The following is a 27,376-nucleotide window of genomic DNA, read 5'->3' as shown; positions in this document are numbered from 1 at the left end:
CCTACTTCTGCTATTGAAGCTGAAAATCCTGGTGCTCCTACTCCTGCTAGTAATGCACCACAAGTAGGTGAAGAAAACAAAGATCCAGAAGTTGTGCGTAAGGGGAAAAAATCATATGTTTGGCAGCATTTCACTGTACTTCCGTTGACTGAGACAAAGGGACAGCATCAGGCTAAATGTCATTATTGCCAGAAAAAATACAGTTGTCACCCTACTAAACATGGCACGAATTCTCTAAATAAGCACTTGAAGAGTGCTCATAAGTGGATATTTACTAAAGTGGGGAAGCAGGGGACATTTCATGGTTATATGCCTAAAATTGATGAAGAAGAGGAACTATGCAAAGCTTTTAAGAGTTATAGCTTGGAAGATTGTAAGAAGTCTGTAGCTGAGTTCGTTGTCCTTGATGAAATGCCGTTTAAAGTTGTTGAGGGGATTGGGTTTCGCAAAATGTTAAATCGATTTGAGCCAAGATTTACAGTCCCATCTAGGGTGACGGTCTCAAGAGATTGCTTTTAACTTTATTTAGATGAGAAGAAAAAGCTGAAAGAATGGTTGGCAAAGTCATGTGCTCGGGTTTGCTTGACAACAGATTGTTGGACATAAAATCTGAATTATAGTTATATGAGCTTGACTGCACATTTCGTTGATGAAGAATGGAAGTTGCAAAAGAGAATTATAAATTTCTGCCAGATTGAGAACCACAAGGGTGATACAGTAGGAAGAGAAATTGAGAAATACTTGAGAGAGTGGGGAATTGAAAAAGTCTTCACAATCACAGTGGATAATGCAACTTCGAATGATGGAGCTATCACTTACCTTCAAAGGAAATTAGGTGCAAGAGGTGGGTTGGTGTGTGGAGGAAAGTATATGCATGTGAGATGTTGCGCTCATGTTCTGAATTTGATAGTGAATGAAGGAATTAAGGAGCAACAAACTTCAATTGAAAGCATTAGAAATGCTGTCAGGTATGTTAGGTCATCTCCTCAACGGACTAAAAAATTTAAAGACTGCATTGAGGCTGAGTTGATTGAATCTAAAAGTCTTGTATGCTTGGATGTTCCAACTAGATAGGTGGAATTTTACCTATCTAATGTTGGAACATGCTGAAAAATTTGAAAAAGCTTTTGATAGACTTTTTGATCAAGAACCTGATTTTTTTAGATGGTTTGAAGAGGATAGTGGGGGAAAAAAGAAAGTTGGTCCACCTACAGCACTTGATTGGCAACATGCTAGATTATTCATTGAGTTTTTGAGAATCTTTTATGAAATAACTTTGAGTTTCTCTTCTTCTTTGCATGTTACATCAAACAAATGTTTTCATGAAATTGCATCTATTGCTTCTCAATTAACATCTTGGAGCCAAAGTCATTCTGAATTGTTAGGGTCTATGGCATGTTCTATGAAGACTAAATATCATAAATATTGGGGACCTGTTGACAAATTTAATCCGTTGTTACTTGTTGCTGTTGTATTGGATCCTCGTTATAAATTAGATTATCTCTGTTGGTGTTTGGAGGATGTTTATGACAAAGAAGTGTCTACTAATATGACTGGTTTTGTTAAATTAACATTAGAGACTTTATATAAGTTTTATGAAAAGGAGGTTGTAGATGATAAAGGAAGGGAGGATGGTGGAAGTTCATCTAGAGATGTCTTGGATGATAATACTAAAGTCTCAACTGGTGCTAAGGGAGTTTCTGAAAATAGAGTGAATATGTGGAAAAAGCAAAAAAGAGAGAAGGCTAATGCAGATAGCAAGTCAGATGTGGAGAGATATCTGGCCGAAGATACTGTAGAAGATGAGAATTTTGATATATTGGCTTGGTGGAAAGTGAATGCTTCAAAATACAGAGTTCTTTCTCTCTTAGCACGTGACGTCTTAGGTATTCCGGTCTCAACCGTTGCTTCTGAATCATGCTTTAGCACTGGTGGACGTGTGCTTGATGTCTTCCGCAGCTCTTTGTCACCATTAATGGCCGAAGCTTTGATATGCACTCAAAGTTGGTTGTGCCCTTCGAAACAAGAAGTTGGAGATCAAGAGTTTGATCAATTTGATAGTAGTCAGAAGATTGTTGAAGGTACATTTATAATTTTTTTATTATTGTGACTTAATTATTTGAATTAATAATCTCTTATATAAAAATGAATAATTTTATATATTTTGTAATTTGTATTTTGTAGGTTTTACTAATGCATCCACATCACAAGAAACAAGTTGACAACATTAATAGCAATTGATGGATGACTATTCTTCTGTGGTTAATGTTGTGTTATAAAGACTATGAGTTAAAGTTCTATGTTTAGGAAGAACAAGACTTGTGTGTAATGTTTTGTGTTATTTGTTTGTGACTTAACTATTTAGTGTTATGAGACAATATTAGTATTGATTGTGGTTATGTTTTAATTTTGGCGAGTGCTACGGTGCTGAAACAAAATTTTTTCAATACCTACTGAAATGAGGTGGTGACAAGAAGAGTTGGACACATATTGCTATTATTATTGCAGGAGGAGACACAAATTACAGAACAGCAGTAGTAGCAGGAGTTGTATTGGAAATATTAAGTAGTTATTAATAATTAAATAAAGATAACTTTTTTATTGGTTTTTGTTGTCATTGAACATGGATATGCTATTTTCATTTTGTAGTTGGACCAAATTATTCCAAAAGTGAACCATCGATCAATAATAATAATAATAATAATATTTGGATATGGCATGATATTTAGAGCATGGAGTAGTTATTTGTAGTTTTGTACATGAAAATTAAATAGGACCACGATAATGCTATCATAGTAATAATGAATTAAAATTATAAATCCCAGTAAAATAAATAAATAAAAAAAATTAATAATAATAATAAAATCTTAAATTCTTCTATTATTTTATCTTTTTTTTTTACAAATTCATTAAACCTTAAAATACAAATTTTTAATTAAGAAATTATCTTTATTATAAAAGATAAATCACATAATTTAAGCATATATATAAAAGTCTAAAATAAAATAAAGAAAGTTAATAAAAAAATAATAAACAAATTAAAAAAAATGTGTTCGAAAAATTATAAACTCTAGCTGCTAAATCCTAAACCCTCTAAATTCTCGACAACAAACTCTAAACCTTAACCCTCAATTCAAAATCTCTAAATCCTAACTTAAATCATATACCATAAACACTAAACTATAAACCTAAATAAAAAATACTAAATAAATAACCTTTAACTATAAATGCTAACTCATAAATTCAAAATTATAAATCACACTTTCTATTTTATCAACAATAAACACTAATTTCTTAACTCTAAATTCGAAATAATATCATACATAGTAAAATATTAATAAAGATATTTTGTATCATTTTTTTAATTAAAAATACTAAAATTTTAATATTTATTGTATACAATCTTTTAAATTAAAAAATTTATACTAAAACCTAATATTTCAAAATGTCAAATCTAATATTGTAATGAGTAAACGATTTTCTAATTTTTATGTGAGGATAATTTTGTTTCAAAGGATTTATTAAATAATATTAAAGTTAATCTAAAATCTTCTTCTATTGTTTAGCTAGTAGTCATAAAATCATTTATAGATGTATACCTATAATTTTCATAAATTGCATTCTATTTTTTTTTTGGCCATACAAATTAAATTATGTGAATAGACTAACATACATTAACATAGAATAGACATATAACTAATTTTTATTCAGGACATATACATAATTTTAGCCTTCAATCAATTTATTAAATGAATTATCATTGTTTTTAAATCCTATATATATTCTTCTTTTAGTTTTATTTTCTTAAAAATTTACTATTCTTTTAAACTTTGAATGACTCATTAATTACTTTGTATTTATTATGCTCTTCAATTTTTTTATAAAAAAAGAAAATATTAAAATTATCAAATCACAAAATACTAGCAAAAATATTTTTTTTTAAATTTCTAGAAAATTTTAATTTAAAAGATTATATACAATAAATATTAAAGTTTTAGTATTTTTAATTAAAAAAGTGATACAAAAATTTTTATTAATATTTTATTATGTATGATATTATTTAGGATTTAGAGTTAAGAAATTAATATTTATTGTTAATAGAATAGAACTTGTGATTTATGCTTTAGAATTTATGAATTAGCAATTTATGGTTAAAGGTTATTTATTTAGTATTTTTTATTTAGATTTGTAGTTTAAAATTTATGGTATAAGATTTGAGTTAGAATTTAGGGATTTTGGATTGGGGATTAAGGTTTAGAGTTTGTTGTTGAGAATTTAGGGATTAGAATTTAGCAGCTAGGGTTTATGATTTTTCGAACATATTTTTCTCAATTTATTTATTATTTTTTTAATTAATTTTATTTATTTTATTTTATACTTTCATACATGTGCTTAAATTATGTGATTTATTTTTTACAATAAAAATAATTTCTTAATTAAGAAATTATGTTTTAAGGTTTAATAAATTTGTAAAAAAAGATAAAATAATAGAAGGATTTAAGATTTAATTATTATTATTATTATTATTATTATTATTATTATTATTATTATTATTATTATTATTATTATTTATTTTACTGGAATTTATAATTTTAATTCATTATTACTATGATAACATTATCGTGATCCTATTTGATTTTTATGTACAAAACTACAAATAACTACAACATGCTCTAAATATCATGTCATATTCCAATATTATTATTATTATTATTATTATTATTATTATTATTATTTTTTGGCCCAAAATAATTTTTTATCAACAATTCATTTTTCAAATAACTGGGTCTAACTATTAATAATAATAATAATAATAATATTATTATTATTATTATTATTATTATTATTATTATTATGGCCCAAAATAATTTTTTATCAACGATTCATTTTTCAAATAACTGGGTCCAACTATAAAATAAAAACAGCATGTCCATGTTTAATGATAATAAAAACCAATAAAAAAGTTATCTTCCTTAAACTATTAACAACTGTTTAATACTTCCAACAAAATTCCTGTACCACTGCGCTACTCTGCGTTTGTGTCTGCTCCTGCAACAACAATATTAATACGTGTCTAACTCTCTTTATCACCACCTCATTTCAGTAAGTGCTGAAAAAATTTTGTTTCAGCACCATAGCATAACCCTTTAATTTTAGATAATGGTTGACTGAATTTTATATGCTAAAGATCCGGTTTTTATCCGATTTTCACCCGGCTCAAAGATGCATAGGTTTCATCGAGTCTAGGGTCGGGTTATGATCTAAAAATTAGGCCCGGTCTATATTTCGGGTCGGATCTGAGTCAGGCAAAACCCGATGTGGTCTGGCCCATGTACACCCCTATGTAGTATCTTAACTCAAATTCGGAAAACACTTAACGAAATATTGTTTATTTTTCTCATTGACAAGAAGATATGTTAAGAATCTGTAGTGTTTGTGTTGCTAACCGTAGTTACCATGAAAAGAATGATTGATTCATGAGCTCTTTAATTTGATAAATATAAAAGGAAAAGTATAGGTGAACAATGAAAATATTAAACAATGTAAATAATAGATATATCGGATGTTCATTTTACTAGTGTACGGATGATTATTTTAATATTAAAATTTAGAAGGTTAATTTAAAGGTGTAGTGTATTTTTATTTGATTGGTAGTTGTTTATATTGTTCAACAAAATTATTGTCCTCCTAGCATTCTCCAATATAAAAAACATATGTTAATAACATAATTTTTTGAAGCTGTCGTTTTGTTCAACATTTGTACAATAAGGTGGGTAAGGGATTGGATTAACCAAACTTTGACCTAATCGCAGAAAGGAATATATATGGTGATAATGACATAGAGAAATAATCTTCGCCGATATGATTTTATTTTTACGTAATAATACAAATTAAAAGAATGATTGATCTTGTTCCACATGTATATATATGACGACGACGACGATAACGACCATAGAATTATTTCAACTAAGAAAAATAATTTGTTTTAAAAACAATTACAATATTGTAATTCTAAAGATAATTAATTTTAGAGATTAATCCAATTCGATCTTATGTTACATATATATAATTCATTTCAAAGTTAATATCTTAATTATAATTCAATTCTTTTTTATTAAAGTGTGTTAAAAACATATACACACAGTAGATTTGTACTATGAAATTAATTCAAACAAAATATATCTTACACCGCACCTTAAGTAATAGTTGGTTTTGTTAGGCTTTATGTGAATTTTGCACAAAATTCTTTTTTTCCATGTTTTATGTTTAAATAAATTTTTTTGATGGGTCAAATTTTAGACTTTTATATCATAATAAAAACATTTATAACATATTAACGAAATTATGTATTTTTAAAAGTTAAACCGATAAGTGAAAGTATATATAAATTGTTATATCTTATGAATTAATATATAGGTATATATCAAAAATGCTATTTGTATACTAAATCAGTTACTAAAATTAGTCATCAATGTATCTGTGTATAAATATATGTGTGGTTTAATTTATTTTCAATGTGTATTTATATTTCAATATGTATGTATTTTATACAGGTGGCTGATTTTGGTGTACACGTAGTATAACTCGGTACATATATACAACGTTTTGTATGTTATAGATTTTTAAGCTAGCTAGTTAATTAGTTCAATTATTTCCGGAGCAAAATCATAAAGACAAAATATAATTTTATTTATTTAGCGACGATTACACCAGAAAAATTGGTGCAAATTCTAATCTCCACATTTTAAAAAGCAACAGTTCACAAGCCGTTAGTAATTTGTAAGTCGCTGCGAAAGCTTAGAAAAACCGCCGCAATTCAGTTCCTCCCTTGTAGTAGATTGATAAATTGGGGAATATGTAAAGAATAATGCCGCAGACAACAAAGATCGTATCAACGTGACAATGGCAGAGACCGAGACCATTTATTGATATACAAAATAAAGACTTGTGATCTGAGATGTATATATATGTTGAGCATATATATATTACTATATATAACACTTCGTAGGACCATATTGGAATCTCAAGAAATCAACTTCTAATAATTGGGCGTGGGAGAGCCATTATTCAAACGTGTATATATATAAATATAAAGGATAAATTATTATTTTAGGTCTTAAACATTAAATTTTAATTTTATTTGTAACATTTAAAATTTTTATTTTTTTTCCAAAAATATTATTTCATTTTATTTTATTATTAAAATTATTTTTCTCTTTTAAAAATATTATTATTTTTTTCATTATCATCTATTTTTTAAGAAGTTACAATAGTGTGATAATCATAGTTAGTAATAATAATTATAGTGATTCGGAAATAAAATTGACAAAAGAATAATAAAAGATAATAATATAAAAAGTATTTTTAGAAAACAAATTAATTTGATGACTAAAAAACAAATATAAAACGACATAAATATTTAAAAGTAAGACGATTTACACATTAGAAATAAAATTAGTGTTTAGTCTTATACTAAAAACTAAAACAATATTTTAGCCTAAATACAAATAATGTTATATGCAAAAGCTAAGAATGATGCAGGCACACTGAAAACACAAGTTCTTTTCTGAAATAAACCTATGACCAAAAATATAATGTACCGCCACAATATGTACAACTAACAAACGTTGAGAGGTTAATTTAAACATGCACTAGTCATTATCAAAGTCCTGCCATGGAGACTGAAATATACCTAAAGATATATATCTTCATTTCTCAAATTAAAGTAATGCTACTAGTTAATTATGAAAAATGGAGAAGTTGGTTATACAATATAATAATATGGGCCAAGCTAAGCACGGTTGTGGACTATGATAGTTTTATGATGACCTTGTTGATGCAATGACTATACAATACAATATAATAATAGAGGTTTTTGTAATTTAATAACAATATCTCTAGCTATTTATGCATTTTAATCCGTTCGTTATTTATATGTATATAGTGTGTGTGTGAAGACAATTTTATTTGAAGTTAATTATAAACATAAATAACTTCTCATTAGTTACCCTTTTCACTTAATAATAGATATTTATTCGCAACATTATCAGCAGTGTCTTCTTATAATCATATGATGGAGGCATGGAGCAAAGAAATGTAAATTAAAATGTCACAATCGTATAGCACGTCGATACAAAATTTAGTGCACGGCATTCAATTTCAGGAACTAAAATAAGTCATTTGATGCAAAGTAAGAGGACCAATTTGGTGCACATGTAACAATGACATAATGGATGATACCTGGACAAATAGCATTGCAACACGTGGCATAATCTGACATGTGACATACCCATCCACGTCAGCATTTCACGTATTGTTGACCGACACGTCATCGTATCGTTATACGTGGCTAAACCATGAGGTGACACGTGTCACCAGAGATCCACATCATCAAGCCACGTTAGCGTGTCGTTAACAAAAACGGGTCAGAAATTACTATAGTGTAATTTTTCTAATTTTAGAGATGTAATTGATGCAATTGAAATCTCAAGAACGATTTTCATACACAACATCAATCTCGAAAACTACTATGAAAATTTACTCTCATATGATAGAAGCATGGAGCAAAGAAATATAAATTAAAATGTCACAATCGTATAGCACGCCGATACAAAATTTGAGTGGCCATCAAAGATAGTGTTCATATATATGCATATATGTGAAATTTGGATCCAATTATTAGGACTTAGAGTATTAAGTTATGGTTGAGACTATTATTTTCTATGATTAGTTTACCAATTTTTATAGACTTCTTGTATCTGAAATATTGAGTGGTTGGGTTTATATATATCCATACACAATATTATGCATGCAGTTATTATTTATTGGCTAATAGTAAATTTTTAAATAAAATTTAGTAATCCAGTAAATTAGTTCTTGATTTATCAAATTGAAAAATATCGTAAAAAACAAAAAAAATCACTAATTCTATTTTTTATTTCAACTTTCTATTACCCTTATTCCAATAATACTAATAATATAATTAACTTATATTTTTTGAAAACAAATGAATACTCTTATTCTTTTGTTATTTATTTTGTCAGTTTAAGATCAGTTTTTATTTTATTAATATTTTTAAAATTTAAAATGTCTACTTACTTTGATTATTTTTGTAATAATAAATGTACGAATCACAGTTAGATAACTAATATTTTCTTCGACCAACATAATTTTTTTTAAAGTTGTTTTGTTTAATTTATAAAATTTTACATCTTAAAATATAAATTTATAATTCTACACTTTAAATTATAAATTTTAAAATATAAGTTAACTAAAGTTGATTAATTAAAAGTTAGTTTCAAAATATATATATATATATATATATATATATATTTTGTACATATCCAAAATAAACATTCAACTATTACTTACTGTAATTAGCTTTCTCGAAATAGAAGATAAGGTGTTTGATTGAAAAATGTTGCCCCATTATTATATATGAAAAAGTACAGGTAACTAACAATATTTTTGAACGAGTAATGCTAGGAAGAAAAAAACAACAGCCAGAACTTGCTTTATTTAGCATTCATTAATGCGAGACAATTAATAAATGCTAAATAAGGCAAGTTATAGCTGTTTTTGGTTGATTTTCTTTGGTTACTAAACATTTTCGTTTTTAAACAATGTGTAAACAATGTGAATTAATAGGGTTAAAAGAATAAATTTAATTAGTAGTATTAAATTAGGGTGTAGTATATTTTTATTTGATTGGTGATTGTTCATGTTGTTCAAGATAGTCATTGTTTACCTAGTACTCCTCGTTATATATAGTAGAGGAATCTTATCAACGTAAAATGCTAAAAGGTGGTGAATGATGGCTTTTTCATACAAACACATACATGGTGACAAGAATTAATGTCGTTTAGCATGAGTATTGTATCTAAAGTTAATTAATTAGTTATTGCACTGATAAAGGTGGGTTTACACTTTCGCTTTTCCTCTTTGTCTTTCTCATATATGATTAATCATTTATAGTAAATAGTATTAACTAATTAGCTAGATAGATTAGATTATATATTAGTACTTGCTTGATGCTTCAATTTTAGGTTATCTTTAGCGGATTCATTTCAAAGTTGCTTTGTTCATTAATTAGATGTGGCGCGTCGCTAAAAAATAAACAAACATACATATTCAAAGAAGAATAAAACGCATGGTCATCAATAATTTTGGTTTTCCACGATATTTCTAAGTCCAACAGGCTAATAACGGATTTGTCGCTAGCTAATGGGTTGTTGCATACACAATACAAAGTGGGATTCAAACTCCCAACACTTACTTAAACGGACTAGTGAGTTAATCCCTAAACCAACATAACTTGATTCGCATTGTCAATAATTGATACCACCAATAATAACAAAACAGTTATTGTTACGAGAGAGAGTTAACCTAGATTTTTAGCTGGGTTAATTTGGGAGAAGACATCAAACAGTGACATTTCAGTCGATAAGTTACTCCATGTTCAAGTCAATATTAGTCAAAATTTAAGAGGTACAAAATTTAATGTTAATATCTTCATCCGCATATATTATTAGTTTAATTATTAGTAGCATTAAATTAAGGTGTGGTATATTTTTATTTGATTGGTGGTTGTTTATATTGTTTAAAATGGTCATTGTTTACCTAATATTCCCCATATTAGGATTACAAAGAGGTGGAAATTTAGGTGCAGTTAGCTTTACGTAAAGTTGATAACTGAGGGTCGTTAGATGAAAATTTAGTAAATTAGTCAAATTATTTAACTGTTCTCAGCTATTAATTTCACATGAAATCAACTGCACCTGAATTTTCACCTTGCAAAGATGGTGTGAGGTAGTTGACTCAGTCTTCAAAAAATAAATCAACAATCTATTATGAACAAGATTTACAATGCAAGCAGCGATGATGAGGCATCTCAAACTGAATCCGCTGCGTACAAGAAGACATTAAGTGCTTCTCCAGGGCAGTGGTGAGCATGGAATGTACATTTTTTGAACGTGTCACTATTTCTAAAGCAATACCTACTCTTCCGATTGCACCTACCATTCTTGTTTCAATTTGCACTTCTTTAGATGTATATCATACAAGATTTGGACATCCTTCATAAAAGATTTGGACATCCTTCTTCTATGCCTATTGTAAAATCTAATTCTTCTTACCAATTGCCTATTAATAAAGAAATCAAGAATCTACTATGAACGTTGTGGTACGTGTGTGAATGACTCTCCAAGGCTATGTATACAAGAGTTTTCATGTAATTCCTATTCTATGCATATCACTATAACACATGCGTCTAATAGTTGTGGTTTATTTTAAAACCTACGGCAATTTAAAGCATAGTCAACTAGTTGCGAGTGTTTGACCCGCTTATGGGAGCAGAGCTAAAAAATTTTTTGGAAGGGGCCAACATGAAAAATATAAATTAAACAAAAAAAAATTCAAAAGGGGCTAAACTAAAAAATTAAAAACTTATACATACAATTTATTAAGTTTTTGGGAGGCATTGCCCCCCTTTCTTATAACGTGGCTCCGCCACTGCCGCCTATACTTAATCAGAATGAGTTTAAACCCAATTCGGGACAGGACTGGATCAGGTTTATGTATTCGCCCCTACTCGTATAGGAGTATATATATATATATATATATATATATATATATATATATATATATATATATATATATAAGGATTGGGATTTTCGTTTGTGCCTCCATTTAGAAATTCACTAATCGACCCAGACTCCCAAAGAAACCAAAGTCTTCTTCTTCTCCGCAGCCCACTGGCCTAACCCTGCTCACCGTCACTATTCAGTTTCTCATCGTCACTACTCAGCCCCTCGCCGTCGCTAGCTGCAGTGAGCCCCTTTCTTCTAACTACTTCGGTGTCTCTTCCGCGGGTGAGTCCCTCGCCGTCGTTGCTCAGCCCCTCTCTCTCTCTTTCCATCACAGTTTGAGTCTGTACTTGGTCGATCTAAGTTCTCCTCTTCTTCTTCCACAAGTTCATCACTTGGTTGTCGTCACTGTGAACCTGGCCATCCCATTGCATGTGAGTCCGACACTAAAACCCCTTTACTTTGTCTCTTTGGCCGCCAGTAAATTCTACAATTTTGTTAATATATATATTGTCACTACAACAAAGACGACAGATGGCGGCGGTTAGAACTTCGAATGGCGGCGATTTTCTAACCGTCACTAAATATTCTGCAACGGTTGGTCGACCGCTGATAGTAAAGACACCAGTAAATTTTTAGTGGTGGTTTTTAATGGCCGTCGAAATAATCGCTGCTAAACTATATTTAACGGCAAATACATTTTGCGACGATTAACAACCATTATTATCTTTTAGAATTGATTTTAGACCCTTTTGTTGATTGTAATTTTGTTTATGTGTCTGATTATAGTTTTTCATTTTTTATTTTGATTGAAACTAAGAGACTTTTTATAGTTCTTATCATTGTAGTTTTTTTTTTATAGTTTATACTAATATTTGTAATTTTGTGATTGTAGTTTTTCTGTGATTTTTCTAATATATGCAACATAAGTATTCATTAATTTAATTACCTTAGTAAAAATATTTTCTTTTTCTAGTGATACTTTTCTTATGTCTAGGGACTCATCGTAAAGCACGGTTGTTACAATAATACAAAATAATTTCTTATAATAAAGTTTAAATTTGTGAATTTTGATGGACAAAAGCTAATAATACATATGAATAGTGTTAATAATAGTTTTTTTTAAATATGTGATGTATAAAATCTATCTTTTTTAAATGTTCTATATAGTTTGTTTAGTTTTTTTAATTTTTTTAATGTAAGTTCTTTAAGGCTATTTCATAATTAATAATGTTAAAAAAGACACACAAATAAAGTAACAATATTGCTTCTAATGATAATGAAATTGAAGTTTAAAGTAATACTATATAATCCAATTTCAAAAATTTCACAATCAACAAATAATAATGTCTTAACTTTAGAAAGATTAACTCCTATAAATGTGATAATAAGACGAATATTAAGAGTGTTTATTGAGAGTATTTTGATCGTTTGAAAATTGAAAGTGAATGGAAGACAAAATATAAATTTGTAATGATTAGACAGTTTTTTATAATTTTAAGTTATTTGACATGGTATGAATTTTATATTTGTATTTTGATTATGTATAAATTTTAAGTTTTTACTTTAATTTATATATAAATATAAAAAAATTAAAATGTTATTTAATTTTTATAGGGACGAATACCTAACTATAGAGTGGGTTAGGATACAATAATTTATTATTCGCAGATAAAAGTGAGACGGATAGTAGAAAAGTGAAAAGAATGCGAAACGAGGTCGAATAGCAAAAACACGTCCCTATTCATCCCACTGTCAATCCTATTTAACGCTCTAACTACAATTAAATCGTAGTTTTATTAATTAAAACTAATTTAAATATATAATTAATAAATTGTTTTACTTACATACATATGTTAAGAGATATTTAGTGTGTAATTATTTATGTCTCTACCTGACAATAAATTTTTTTGGTAAAAGAACAAGGTATGTATATTTCCCTTTAAATATAAAACGAAGACGACGACGACTAAATAAAGCTGAAATTAAACTTTTGAAAAAACACAATTGCGGAGCAGAATATTTTTAATTTTTAATATTTTTTTCCCTCTTTGCTTGTGATAGTGCTTGAAGAATTGATCTTATAGTAATAGCAATATACATAAAAGTAGTACCCTTTTTGTTCTTTAGAGTAATTTCTTCTTCTCTTTCTCTATCAAACTTTTCAAAGACGGGTTTAATTAGAAACACAAGGATGGTTCCATAGCAATTATCTCGTGTCATTTCGTGTATTCAAAAGAATGAAAATATGTGAATGGTGGGGAACCCTTTTTTGTTTGCATCGATGGAAGGTTCCTTCTGGTCTCTAATTATATATATTTTGTTTTGTTTCGTCGGCGCGTGCATGCATATATCCCATTCTACTAAATAATATTAATAGAATATTTATTTATATTAATTCTTACAAATTTTAGATTAAATGTTTTAGTTTTTAATAAATAAGATTTTAAGAATTATTCTTTGTTAGATAGATTAAACTATTCGTTACTTTTAATTAAATTTTTTAAATTTATGTTAGACAAATAAATTTCAAACAAATTTTATTATAATAGAATTAAATTCTCAAAAATTCCTTTATAAAAAAATTAGTATCTATTAATAATAATAAAAAGGCCCGTTTATTTAATAAAAACAATTTTAAAACTTCTAAAAAATAATTAATAAATTTGTTAAAAATAAAATATTCAATCCAAAATTTTGTTTAGATGAATTTAAATGTTTATTCCTATTAATAATACCGCATTTATTGACACATGCACATTCATTTTCATGTTATTTACTCTTTTGTATTAATCATAGTTATAGGACCATACAATATAATGGGTCCCAATTTCTAGCATACATAGGCTAACTACGACTCATTTATGAACTATACTCCAACATACTAATCGCCACTATTATTACAACCACACAAATTAATATATGGTTCCAACATATATATATTTATGGGAGTATGTATATAGCAACTTAATTATACATTTGAAAAATAAAATGAAAAGACATATAGCACTTAGTTGTAGCCGTATATATCCTATAAAGGCAAATAAATTCTATACATATGAGGGTGATTATTACCATATTCCAGCTATCTTCTTGTCGGATTGGATTTTAATTTCTTATTGTTTTGCTAATTAAGAAACCGATCCTACTAGAGAGAGGGGAAAAAAATATCAACCACAAAATATTTACATATTAAAAAAAATTCAAAAATTAGACGTCCAATCATTTAATTTATTTTTTATTCTTTGATTATTTTCTATTATTTATCCTCAAGAGGTATACCAATATATGGCATAATCAATACAAAGTAGTTATAAACACGCAATCAATACAAAGTAGTAATATTTTATCAAAAACAAAATAAAAAACAGATGTTTACTATATACTTATCTTAGTCCTAATCATTATAATTATTTTTTAAAGATACTTATATTTTTTTTTGTTTACAATTACTATTTCATAAAAAATTATTCTGAAAATTTTCATAATTAGAATCATTTTTAAAGTCTAAAGTACTTCACTAAAAAATTATTTTGCAACAGTTATAATAAATAAATTAATTGTCGGAAATTTAATTTTTCTTGTATGTCCTTTCATCCAACCAATACTTTGTTGGTATAATTTTATATAATTTAATACTTAATGTAGTATGTCACATTTATAAATCTAAGAGATGTATATAATTAAGAGTTTAATTTTGATACATCATAAATAGTTTTATATAATTATTTAATTAAATTTATGTATTTAAATAATTTTTTAAATATTAAATTTAAAAATAGTTATTTTTAATAATATAAAAAAATTTTAGACATCATTAATATATATGAAAATTAAATTATATAATAAATCCAGTTATGAATTATGATGATGAATTGATGATGATGATAAGAGTATGTACGTAGGATTTTTCATTTTTTTCAATTATTGGTGGCTTTGTGAGATCATCATTTTTAAATATAGAATTGAAGAAGGTGCGTATTTTTGCCGTTGCATAATCTTTTTCGCAATCTATGATGATTATTATGAAACTCGAAAAGTTCTTTAGGAATGGACATAAAAAAAATTCCTATATGATCAGAAAAGTGAGAATAAAATGGAATAGATTGTTGTCTTTTTTTTGCATTCAAATACCCTAAAGTGAATTTAAACGTGATGCACGGTTCCATATCCAAAAATTCTAAGAGGTGAAAACGAAAAAAGATTCCGAATAATAATGATGTTAGTAAAGTTAGAGTTAGAGCTTCTGTTCTTCGAACTCAAAGCAGAAAGCGAAAGCTACATGTATAAAGTGAATTGTGAGGACTGAGGAGTTACAATAATATATTAACAATAAAAGTAAAACTAAACTATGTTTTTTGAAAGGTGAGTTCTACCCAACCCCCTCTATTTCAACATGTAAATTACCCCTCGTGACGTGACATGTTTTAATTGGATGCTTAGTTTTAGTTTGAGTTAATTTAACTCAATAAGAGTTAATATGTTAACTAAAGTAGAGTAATTTTGTAATTAAATATTTTTATAAGAGAGATAAATATATAATTTCTATAAACATTAAAAAATAAAGTTATATTTTTATCATTGTGTAAAAATTCAATTTACCCCAGTCCCATTTCTCTCTGAAATTGAAAGAAAAAATCAATTTATTGGGTGTTCCATATTTTGATGAACCAGGAAATAAGGGTGTGTTTGGCAATCACGTTTGTAGCAACCCTCAATTTTAAAAATATAAATATAAATAAGTTATAATTTATTTTATAAAAATTAGAGTTCTTTATTTTAAAAAAAAAATATTTTTATTATCAATAATAAAACTAATTTTATAATAATTTAAATTTAATCAAATTTATATTATTATTATTATTATTATTATTATTATATATACTTACCGTAAGTATTAAATTGCATTATAAGTTTATATATATCTCATATTCATGGCATTACTATTATTATTATTATTATTATTATTATTATTATTATTATTATTATTATTATTATTATTAGCTATAAAGCATAGGAGATAAAAAGTGGTTTAAACTTTGCCTCAGATTACATATATATTGTTATTATCATTATGCATTAGGTTACGTGTTATATATATATATATATATATATATATATATATATATATGGCATCTATATAATAAAAAAACTAAGGCGGTTTATACATAATAATAATTAAAAAAAAAAGCCAAGACGGTCATATATATATAAACATATATACGTGAATATCGTAATAGAGGGAGGGGAGAACGTAACGAAGGGAAAAAACGTAAATTCTTCCAAACTTCCGGCTTCGATTTCTGGAAATCTGTAACTCCAATCAAAAATCTAATCCGGTAAGAGTATTCGTAACCTCTTCTTCTACACGTTGACACCATTCTTGATTAGTGGAAGTTGACAATGACGTAGCTCCTCTTTTCTTTGGATTTGGCTAACGAGAGTTTTAGGAGGCAAAGACGATTCTGGACGTTTTCTTCTTCGATAGCTCGGTCAGAAAGTTTTTCCAGAGTTTTGAATATTTTGATTCCGTACGAAGGTATGGTTTTGGTTTCTCGTAGTTAATGTTTAATGTCACGTGAAAACTTAGGCTAGATGACCTTAAGATAGGAATGAACTGAGTGAATAATTGATTGATTGTGTATATGGTATAATATATGTGGTTTAGCTGTTATTAATAATTTGCTATTGAAGTTGGTTGGTTTTGGGAAAAGATTTAATATTGGTATTTGTTTGATTTTGAAATAATTTGTTACCGGAAATGATTTAAAGGATTGAGAGGTGTTTGATTTGATAGTTGGGACCCTTGAAGGGTGGCAGAAATTCGAGCTTTAGAGGAGATACTGCCAAAACTTCTATAAGAATTGGAGTTTGATTTGAGGTGGTATTTTACAAAGAAAGAGGTTATTATGTGGCTTGTGTATTTGAGACTATTTGTTGACCCTCTGTCGCAAGATGTGACCGGGCACTTTAACTCCCCGGATTCTCCCATGGGCATGCATATAAATATGAATATTGAATATTATTGAGCTTGGAGTTCGTCTCCATGGAATACTATATTATTGAGCTTGGAGTGTGACTCCATGAGATATTATATTCGAGCTTGGAGTTTAACTCCATGGAATAATATTATTGAGCTTGGGGATGCGCGCACAGAGGGACTGTCCAATGGTTAACTACCAGGACTTGTCGGGTTGGCTGTATAACCGACAGATGAGACTCATCAGCCATAGGACAGGCATACATCATATGCATTTGTTTGTTTGCTTGAGCGTGCATTGTTTTGGTTTGTTTAACTGTTTAATTCCGCTTATCTGCTACTTGTTCTACTTGCTGTAAATGCTTCTCTATCTGTGTTTTCCTTGCTTGAATTGTATGTGTATGTTTTTTTGGGAAATTCCTCTTGACGAAGGTGTGAGGAGAGAAGGTTGTTCCACCAATGTCTCGGAGGATTGGAGGAGTCAGAAAGTGAAGTATTAAGTTAAAGTTAGATTTAGAACTAGAATACCTTAGACAATTTACCTAACTTCCGATTTAGTTGAATTCTTAAGCTGAAATCTGAGTGTCGAAGTTTTAGGAATGCCTCTGGCTTTCCCGAGACCTTTTATATTAACTATGCGGGCACCTTTACCATACTGAGAACCTCCGGTTCTCATCTCATACTATGTTGTTGTTTTTCAGATGCAGGTCGAGAGACACCTCGTTGAGCATTTGAGTATCCTCCTTACGAGCGAAGAACTGTCTTTTGGACTGTCATATTTTGTTTTAGGCTATGTATATATGTTTATAGAATCTCCGCATGTATATTTTGTGTTTTGTCCCTCCTAGAGGTCGACTTGGAGATACAGAGGTTTATTTTGTGGTTTGAGTTTTATTTTGGGTTGTATATATACATAATTATATACTCTGGTCGGCCTTAGCTTCGCAGGTCGAGTCTGGAGCTTGCTATCTGAGTTTTGGAACTCTGATATGTATATATATGTGTTCAGTTATCTTTCGATTTTACCTGTCCGTTTTACGAATATCCATGCGAGTGTGTCACGATTTTCTGTTTATCAATTTGTTTAGCTTGTTCTTCAAGGCTCCTAGATATGATTTCACCCAACTATATCTATGTAGATATCATTTTCTTTTAGAGGTCGTAATACCTTGCCACCTCTGCTTTACGACTTAAGCGTAAGGCCCTGTGTGGTAGGGTGTTACAACGTTCAAAGAGAAGAAGTACGTTTAGATATCTTGAAAGCTGTAATTTTTGGTTTGGCAAATTTTTTATTCATGAACGCAGAAGTGATTTTGCATTCAAAACCACGTTTTCAAGAAGCAACAATTTTAAGCTTCTGCGTTTCACCAACGGGCTTTTAGCCATCAATACTCAATCTTTATTTATTTTTTACCAATTTTATTCTTTATGCATACTATTGTATTATTTATATTATTTTTGTTTACATGAACTATCTTTTTCTATTATTTACTATTTTTTTATTAATTATTTATTTGATATTATACACTTTTATAATTATAATTTTTTTGTATTATTTTTATTTTTTTTAATATAATATATTGATCCTATTAAGAAAGTAAATTAAACAAAAAATTAATTGTAAATAATAATAATAAAAAATTATAACATACTAAAAAAGAGTACTAAGAGTACTAAAAATATACTGTATAAAAAATATCATAAATTTTTTTGATTTATTTCAATTACTACCAAAATAAATATTTAATTTTTTTATTATTTTTAGTACTCTCTAAAATTTATATTTTGTTAGTTTTAATTAAAAGTATATTTTGCCAATTTTTATATATTATTTTTATCTTAGTGTATAAATATTAATTTTATTATAGAATTAATTAATAACATTTATTCAAATATCTAAATTAAAATAATATACAAAAATTATTTAAGTTGATGTCTATTTTAGTAATTTTGTATCTAAAAGTGATTTTGAATAGTGTAATCCAAACAACATTTATTTTACTATAATTCATTTTGATATAAATATTGCCAAACATAAATCACTTAATACAAACTTACTTTTCATCAAAATCAAGTTTGCAAAATTAATTTTATTCAAACTCCTGTTTGCAAACTGTAATCCAAACAAACACTAAGTATTTAGAGAAAATAACTAATTAAATGGCCAAGGAAAAAATATTTGAGTCTGCCAGAACAGAACACCGTTAGACCATCTCGACCACAAGGTTGTAGCGCGAACGATCCTCCACCGTTCAGATGGCATGCGCTTTGGAACAATTAATCACGCTCTAACCTCACGGTCATAGTTCAACCAAAGTCTTCTTAGAACTCAAGGATACAGATGTACGAGCCTATAGAACAGATCCTGTTCAAGTAAGGTCGTGTTCTGTGTTTTGTGTTCTTTGTGCTTAGTTATAAAAATTGCTTTTGTTTTGTGAACCTAGCTCAGGTGAGACTAAGTTTACGTTTGCGAAATTCAGAAAATCTTAAAATTTAAGAACGTGAAACCGATTATGATGGCTTTTTATGATGATAGTGTAGAAGGGGAAGATGAAAAAGAAAATGAAAATAATGATGATGATGATGATGATGATGGTGATGGTGATGATGATATGGGATTTCTGGATGGCATTGAAATTAAATTTAGAAGTATTTAATTACATAATCACCCACTTTGGGCTATAATTTAATTACCAATAATTTAACCATAGTTAACATAGCAACCAATTAAAAGATGACATGTCACAGAAGGTAAATTACATGTTATTATATGAAGGGTAGGCTAGAATTTACCTTTTTAAAAAATATTTATGAATAAAATAAAAAATATTTTTTAACAATAAAAACGAGATTCACCAATTTTTTTTGTCCTGAGTGTTTTTTATTTTATTTTAAAATACGTTTAATTTTATTTTTAATATTTGAGATATTTTTATTTTATTTTTAATGGTGATATTTTTACGATTAATAGTTAGTTAACATTTTTTTAAATTTCACCTTTAACTATAATTATTCTATTTATTGAATTTAATTTTAATATACTGTACATATAAAATCATTTTATATGTACATATATATAATTACATAATATTATAATAACAAAAATAATTATTTTTTATATTAATTATATAAATAATTAATCATCTAAAAAGATGATTATGATTACACAAATATAAAACACGTTACACTACTATCAATATATTAAAAGTAAACACTATTTTTTTTAATTTATTATTAATCTTACTTAACTCTAATCTTCTAGAATATCCTAAATTAGAAACCCTACCTAACCCTAATTCCCTAGTCCCTACCCCACCTAAGCTCTCCGTACTTCCTCACCATTATTATTGCCACCACCCATAGCTACCTAACATTTTACCTTACCACCGCATCTCACCATTGCCACCCACCGCACCACCGTCAACATCAACAAAATGAAGTCCCCAAATAATTGATTAAGAAGGGAAAAGATGACCATGAGAGGCGGGGGTGAAGGGAGGCAGCCGCGAAAATGAGTGTTTATGACGTATGGACATAGAACATGACAACACGACGATACGTAAATTTTTATTTTTTATAAAATAGGGAAATACGATATATATATAATTTTTTAAAAAAATAAATAATGTATTTTAACTATTTTTAATTTTTTAATTATATAAAATATTTAAAATAATTTTATACGTTAATATAATATATATTATTTTTAAATTTATTATAAAAATATATATTAAGAATAAAATTTAATATGATAAAAGTCTTTAAGTATGTATAAATATATTTAAAAAAAATATATTTTATATTTTTTATTAAATACAAAAGACATATATATCGAATAAGTGTTATATCTAAAATGTGAACAACAAATAGATACAACAATTAAGAAGTATCCATGTTTGATAGGTGAGTATAAGGGTGGTGTTGGTAACCACAACAATGATAAAAAGGATGAGGGTGGTGGTGTGCTTATTGGTTACGTTGATGGGATTTGGAGTGGATTAGGATTGGAAATATGTTTATGTTTAAAATTAATGTTAGAAATAAGAATAGAATATAATTGAAAAATAAAATTAATTATTTGTTAATTGTAAAAGAAAAAGTATAGGGAGTTAATAATAGAATATTTGTATAATGTGTATAATAAGGTATAAAAATGTTCAATTTAGTAGAATATCAGATGTTTATTATCTCTGGTATTCAGATGGTTATTCTGGATAGTATAGATGTATTGTGTTTGAAAAATTAGTAGTATTTTATCTTGAATGTTCATTTTTTAACTCATATTGAACTAAATAAATAACCCATTATATATATTGTACAAATACTCCATTAACTCTCTAGCGGAATTTATTGTAAAAATATTAATGATAAAAATAAATTTTAATTTGTTTTAAAATATATATTAAAGATAAAATTAATCTAAATTAAACGTTAAAAATAAATTTTAAAAAATTTAAAAAATGCTAGAATCAAAATACATATCCTTTACCTAGTGAATAGTTATGAAGAATATTTAAAAAAAAACTTAATTTGCGTAAATATGGATATTTATCTTAGAGCCATCTCTTATACATCCCCTCACAGAAGAGGGTTTTTTGCCTAAAGCGTAGATCATGTACAGGTATATATTTATCTTGTGCTAAAATTAACTTTTTTATTTAAAAGAATAAGTTAATAAGAATTAAATTTTATTTTTTCATTAAAATTCATACGATATCATAAAATCATTCCTTCTAAAAACCAATATATATCTCCTACGAGTGAACTATATATTTCTGCTTGTCAACATACATACGGAAGCGATAATAATTAAAGATGACGCGAAATTATTTAAAAATTATATTAACTCAACTTAAAAAAAAAACTAAAAACTAAAAAATTCCAAGCTAAAGTTGAGCTGTCTCTTAGTAGATAGTTTTGGCAAATAATACTTTGGCTTTTGGATGGTATACACAGAGCCACTGTATTTTATGCTCTTAAAATTGGAAGGACATATATAGCCATATAGGATCAGTGTATCGCCATTGCCACATGGTTTTTTTCAGAAATTCATAACAATTATAAGCACATCCTTTTGTTAGAAAATAAGGGGGAAAAAAAGATAGAATTAAAGCAAAAAATTTAGCGCTTATGCTATTAGTATGTAATTCTTCTCTTCATCTTCTCCAACTATATATATATATATAATTCCGTCCATCTCTATCATTTTATCGAATTTATAATTAAATAATTTAAAAAATTTTAATTAATTTTTTTATAAAACTTTGTTAATATTTTTAAATATAATATTTTTGTCTATATTTTATTTATTAAATATAATTGTGTATCACTATATATATTTTTAATTTGGTATCTTATATCTGTAAACAAACATAAATTAATACAACGAAATTAAAAAATAGTTATGTATTTATTATTCTTCCGATCCTAAATATGATAAATATACTTTATACAAATTAAATATCTCTCTATATATATCCTCTAGGTTAACAAATAAGAGAAGTAATTAATTAAACATAATTCTGAAATATTGCATAGATAGACGACTTTGATAGTCTCATCTTTGATAATCCAAACACACAGTACATATTACCTACTCTACCTACACACATAACATAACCTATCATTGTTAACAAATCCTGGATCGATTTCTTGAAGACCAAGTCAACTGCCTCATTTACATAGTCTTTCGATCGATTGATCATCGCTCCGATTTTTATAACTTTGTAATAATATACGCAGAAGGTATTAACTAGGGGTGTTCGCGGTGCGGTTTGGTTCGGTTTTTAAGGAAAAAGTCATCCGATCCGATCATCTAATTAAACTGCGGTTCGGTTTGGTTCGGTTTTTTTATCGAAGCCATCCGAATCAAACCAAACCAATTAAAATCGGTTTGGTTCGGTTCGGTTTGTTCGGTTTTTTTAATCAATTCAAAAAAAATAATAACGTACTATTTCACAAAGTCATAACATTGAAATCCACCAACATAAATACACAATAGCTAACAAAGTCTTGGTCTAATGAAATTTAACAACAAAAAGAATTCAAATACAACAATTAAAGAAGTTTAAAAGTTCACAAAGTTTTCCCTCGACCTCTACTAGCAAGCTTCCTTGTGTTTCTATGAGGAGCTGGCACAGCAGGCAATGCACTTGGAGATCTGATGCTAGTTGATTCATTCGGCAGAGGAACTGGCGACAATCCAGTGTCGCCCATATTTTCACCTAAACTGACATCAAATTGCATAAACAAATCAATAACCAGCAATGAATCAATAACCACTTAACCAGCAACAATATCAAGTAAGCAAACAATTCAACAAATAGAACAAAATCAGCAAGTCAGCATCAATAACCAGCAACAATAATTTAACCAGCAACAATACCTAACAAAATAAATCATTAACTAGCAACAATACCAAGTTAGCAAATAATTCAACAAACAGAACAAAATCAGCAAGCCAGCATCAATAGCAAGCAACAATAATTTATCCAGCAACAATACCTAGAAAAATAAATCAATAACCAGCAACAATACCAAGTCAGCAAACAATTCAACAAACAGAATAAAATCAGCAAGTCAGCATCAATAACAAGAACAATAATTTATCCAGCAACAATACCTAGCAAAATAAATCAATAACCATCAACAATACAAAATCAGCAAACAATTCAACAAACAGAACAAAATCAGCAAGTTAGCATCAATAACCAGCAACAATAATTTAACCAGCAACAATACCTAACAAAATAAATCATTAACTAGCAACAATACCAAGTCAGCAAATAATTCAACAAACAGAACAAAATCAGCAAGCCAGCATCAATAGCAAGCAACAATAATTTATCCAGCAACAATACCAAGTCAGCAAACAATTCAACAAACAGAACAAAATCAGCCAGTCGGCATCAATAAACAGCAACAATAATTTAACCAGCAACAATACCAAGTCAGCATCAATGATTAAAGTAATTCAACAAACAGAACATTGCCTAACAAACAGCAAACAATGAATCAACAAACAACAAGTCAGTAACAAAATCGGGTTAAAAATACCAATTTTGAGTAATTTAACCAAATTAACAATGAATCAACAAGTTAGCAAGTTAGCATTAAAGTAAACAATACCAATGTTGAGTATAATTTAACCAGATTAACAATGAATCAACAAGTCAGCAAGTAAGCAATAAAGTAAACAATACCTGACTCGGTGACTCGGGCTCCATGCCTAACTTGAATCGGTGGCTGGGTGGGAGACTAGGAGGAACGTGGGTGCTATGTTGAATCGGTGACTGGTGGGTGGCTAGGTGCTGTGTTGAATCAGTGGGTGGGAGACTTGAATCGGTAATTGGTGTTGCTGGGTGCGAGGGATGAAGGTCGCGCTCTGCTACTGCTGGCGCTGGGTGCGAGGGATGAGGGTCGCGCTCTGCTAGGCTGCTACTGCTGTGTGCGAGGGTCGTTCAGGCTGTGGCTGGGGCTTCGTGGTTCTTTGTCCGCGAAGAACGTGGTGGCAGACTGGGAGGAACGTGGGTTCGCCGCCGAGAGAGGAGAGCGCCATTGTAGAGAGGAGAGCGCGACCGAGGAGAGCGCGACTCTGAGAGGAGAGTGCGACTCTGAGAGGAGAGCGGCAGAGCGCGATTGTGAGAGGCTGAGACTGAGAGTTTTCGATTTGGGGTGGGAGGCGTGGGGTTAGGGCTCAGGACTCGCGCTCAAGGCAGGGGAATTGGGGTTTGGCTGTTTGGGGTTGGGGGAGGGGTTGGTTTTTTAAGGCATTTTTATACCACCGGTTTGGTTCGGTTCGGTTAAGGTTTTTCTGGGCAGAACCGAAAACCGAACCGAACCGCAAAAAAACTGCAAAATTCATTTTTTTCGGTTTTTTCGGTTATCGGTTTATTCGGTTTTCGGTTTTTTCGGTTCGGTTGATCGGTTTAGCTCGGTCCGGATCGGTTTTGAACACCCCTAGTATTAACATTTAGAAAAAGTATGAAGAGCCAATGAAATACTTGTACAATGTGTATAATGGAGGTTTATGGAGTATTAGAGATATAACTATTAGTGTTATCTTTTTTCATCAGCTAAAACTTTTGAGATGAGTGGTATCATGACATGGTATTAGAGCGCTAGATCCGAAAGGTCAAGAGTTTGATTTTTGGTGAACCCCAAAATCAGTTTAATTTTTTGGAAAAATATTTATTATCCATAGTACTCGGATGATTATTATAGATAGTATGGAGGATGTTTATTTTGTAACTCAATAGCCCATTGTAGATAGTATATGGAATCTTCATTTTGTAACTCAATAGCCCATTGTACACATTATACAAATAGTTCATTGTCTCCCTAGCGGGATCTTAACATTTATTATAAAAAAAAACGTTGAGTACTATCGTAATTATCATTAAATTTTACATTAAATTGTATCGACAAATTCACAATCGAATTTTCCAAAAAAAAAAAAGAAAAATTCGTCATCATAAAAAATTACTATCAAAAGAGATTTTTTGTCAATAAAATGGAGAGTAATTGTTAGCACAAAAATATAACTCAACAGCACCAATATTATTGACGGATTTTTCGTCGGTATAATAAGCCAGTATAACAATTTAATGAAAAGCGTCGTTTCGTGATTTACCGTCGAAAAAATCTGGCAATAAATTCGACGGTAAAATTGGATTAAAATTTAAATGCAGGACCCTCTCCCCTCACTTTACTACAAGAAATTCGCAGGATATCATCGAATTTACCGGTGGATTTACCAAAAAAATTCGTCGGTAATCTATTTACCGTTAGAATTAGCGGCGGAAGAAATTCGACGGCATAAACCTCGCTGGTAACTATTTACCGTCGAATTTTTTCGTCCGCCTCTAATTTTTTTACCCTATTTCATGTGAATTTTTTAAATCTTCGTAAATATTACAAAAAGAAAGATAATAACTTCTTAATCTAATTAAAACTTCGTTATCCTATTCTATCATATAGGTTATTTCAAGAGACAAATTCGGATACCTCGTTGAACAGTTTTCACGTTGATTCAGAGAATACATTAGCGTGCAGCTAACTGACACAACAGATTTGGAACTAGTTTCACTTAGTTGGGACTCAATAAATAAGGCTACTAGTTACCCGGTACAATGTTTATAGATATTGGTTCTATACCTTACAGTGTCGATTGAAAAGAAAATAAATAACACCAGACTTTGGGTTTGTGAAATTTAGATGGGTCATTCTGATTAGTTTGGTGTGTTGCATAATATAATTGAATTAGAGTATTTTTGTCACACTATGTACAAGGCGTGTGTATTTAAATGGGAATGGTATGATCTAAGTTCGCAACAAGAAACACAAAAGCACAAGAACTACAATATCACTGAAGTTAATGTAATTAGGAAATATAAGCACTACGATCCTTTTACTCTACCTCAAAATGCACGATAGGTATACTATTTGCCTTATTTGGATTCATGTAAGTCTAGTTGGGTGGTTGTGGTTAATACTAAGTCAAGAGGCCACATCGGGTTTGATGATAGGACAGAGGGTCAGGAACCTTATCAAATTGACGATCCAACTCCTTTGAAAATGTTTGTTGATATCGGTGATCTGATTACCCTTAGCTAGGTCTACGGTTATGGATGATGACATCATTGACCTTGGACTAGATGTCGACGCACTTCCACCAGAGGACGACGATCTTCAAGAAGAAGACGGGATCGATGGCGACGAAGAAGAGAAAAATGTGTTTGATGATAGTCAAAAAACTACCTCAAAAAAGATGGATGGTGAACTAGAGAAAGAAGATGATGAATCTGATTAG

At 28.9% G+C, this 27,376-nt stretch overlaps 1 protein-coding gene and 1 pseudogene across 1 annotated transcript; one reads left to right on the top strand and one right to left on the bottom strand.

The window, feature by feature from the left end:
- The first annotated feature begins 624 nt into the window (after positions 1 to 624).
- LOC130975838 (zinc finger BED domain-containing protein RICESLEEPER 1-like) lies at positions 625 to 27,376 on the top strand. The gene is made up of 3 exons (XM_057900567.1): positions 625 to 968; positions 1,165 to 2,081; positions 27,177 to 27,376. Exons 1-3 carry the CDS (start codon positions 625 to 627, stop codon positions 27,374 to 27,376), a joined length of 1,461 nt encoding a protein of 486 aa, XP_057756550.1.
- LOC130978495 (small nucleolar RNA U3) lies at positions 19,758 to 19,948 on the bottom strand (annotated as a pseudogene).

Source organism: Arachis stenosperma, chromosome 4 (assembly GCF_014773155.1).
Source record: "Arachis stenosperma cultivar V10309 chromosome 4, arast.V10309.gnm1.PFL2, whole genome shotgun sequence".
Taxonomy (NCBI): Eukaryota; Viridiplantae; Streptophyta; class Magnoliopsida; order Fabales; family Fabaceae; genus Arachis; species Arachis stenosperma.
This window is presented reverse-complemented; position numbering and strand designations above follow the sequence as displayed.

Excerpts from the sequence above, each read along its gene's own strand:
- LOC130975838 (XM_057900567.1), top strand. The coding sequence starts at position 625 with ATGAGCTTGACTGCACATTTCGTTGATGAAGAATGGAAGTTGCAAAAG. Across the intron at positions 969-1,164 it reads AGCATTAGAAATGCTGTCAG|ATGGTTTGAAGAGGATAGTG; the intron begins GTATGTTAGGTC and ends TGATTTTTTTAG. Across the intron at positions 2,082-27,176 it reads TAGTCAGAAGATTGTTGAAG|CTAGGTCTACGGTTATGGAT; the intron begins GTACATTTATAA and ends GATTACCCTTAG.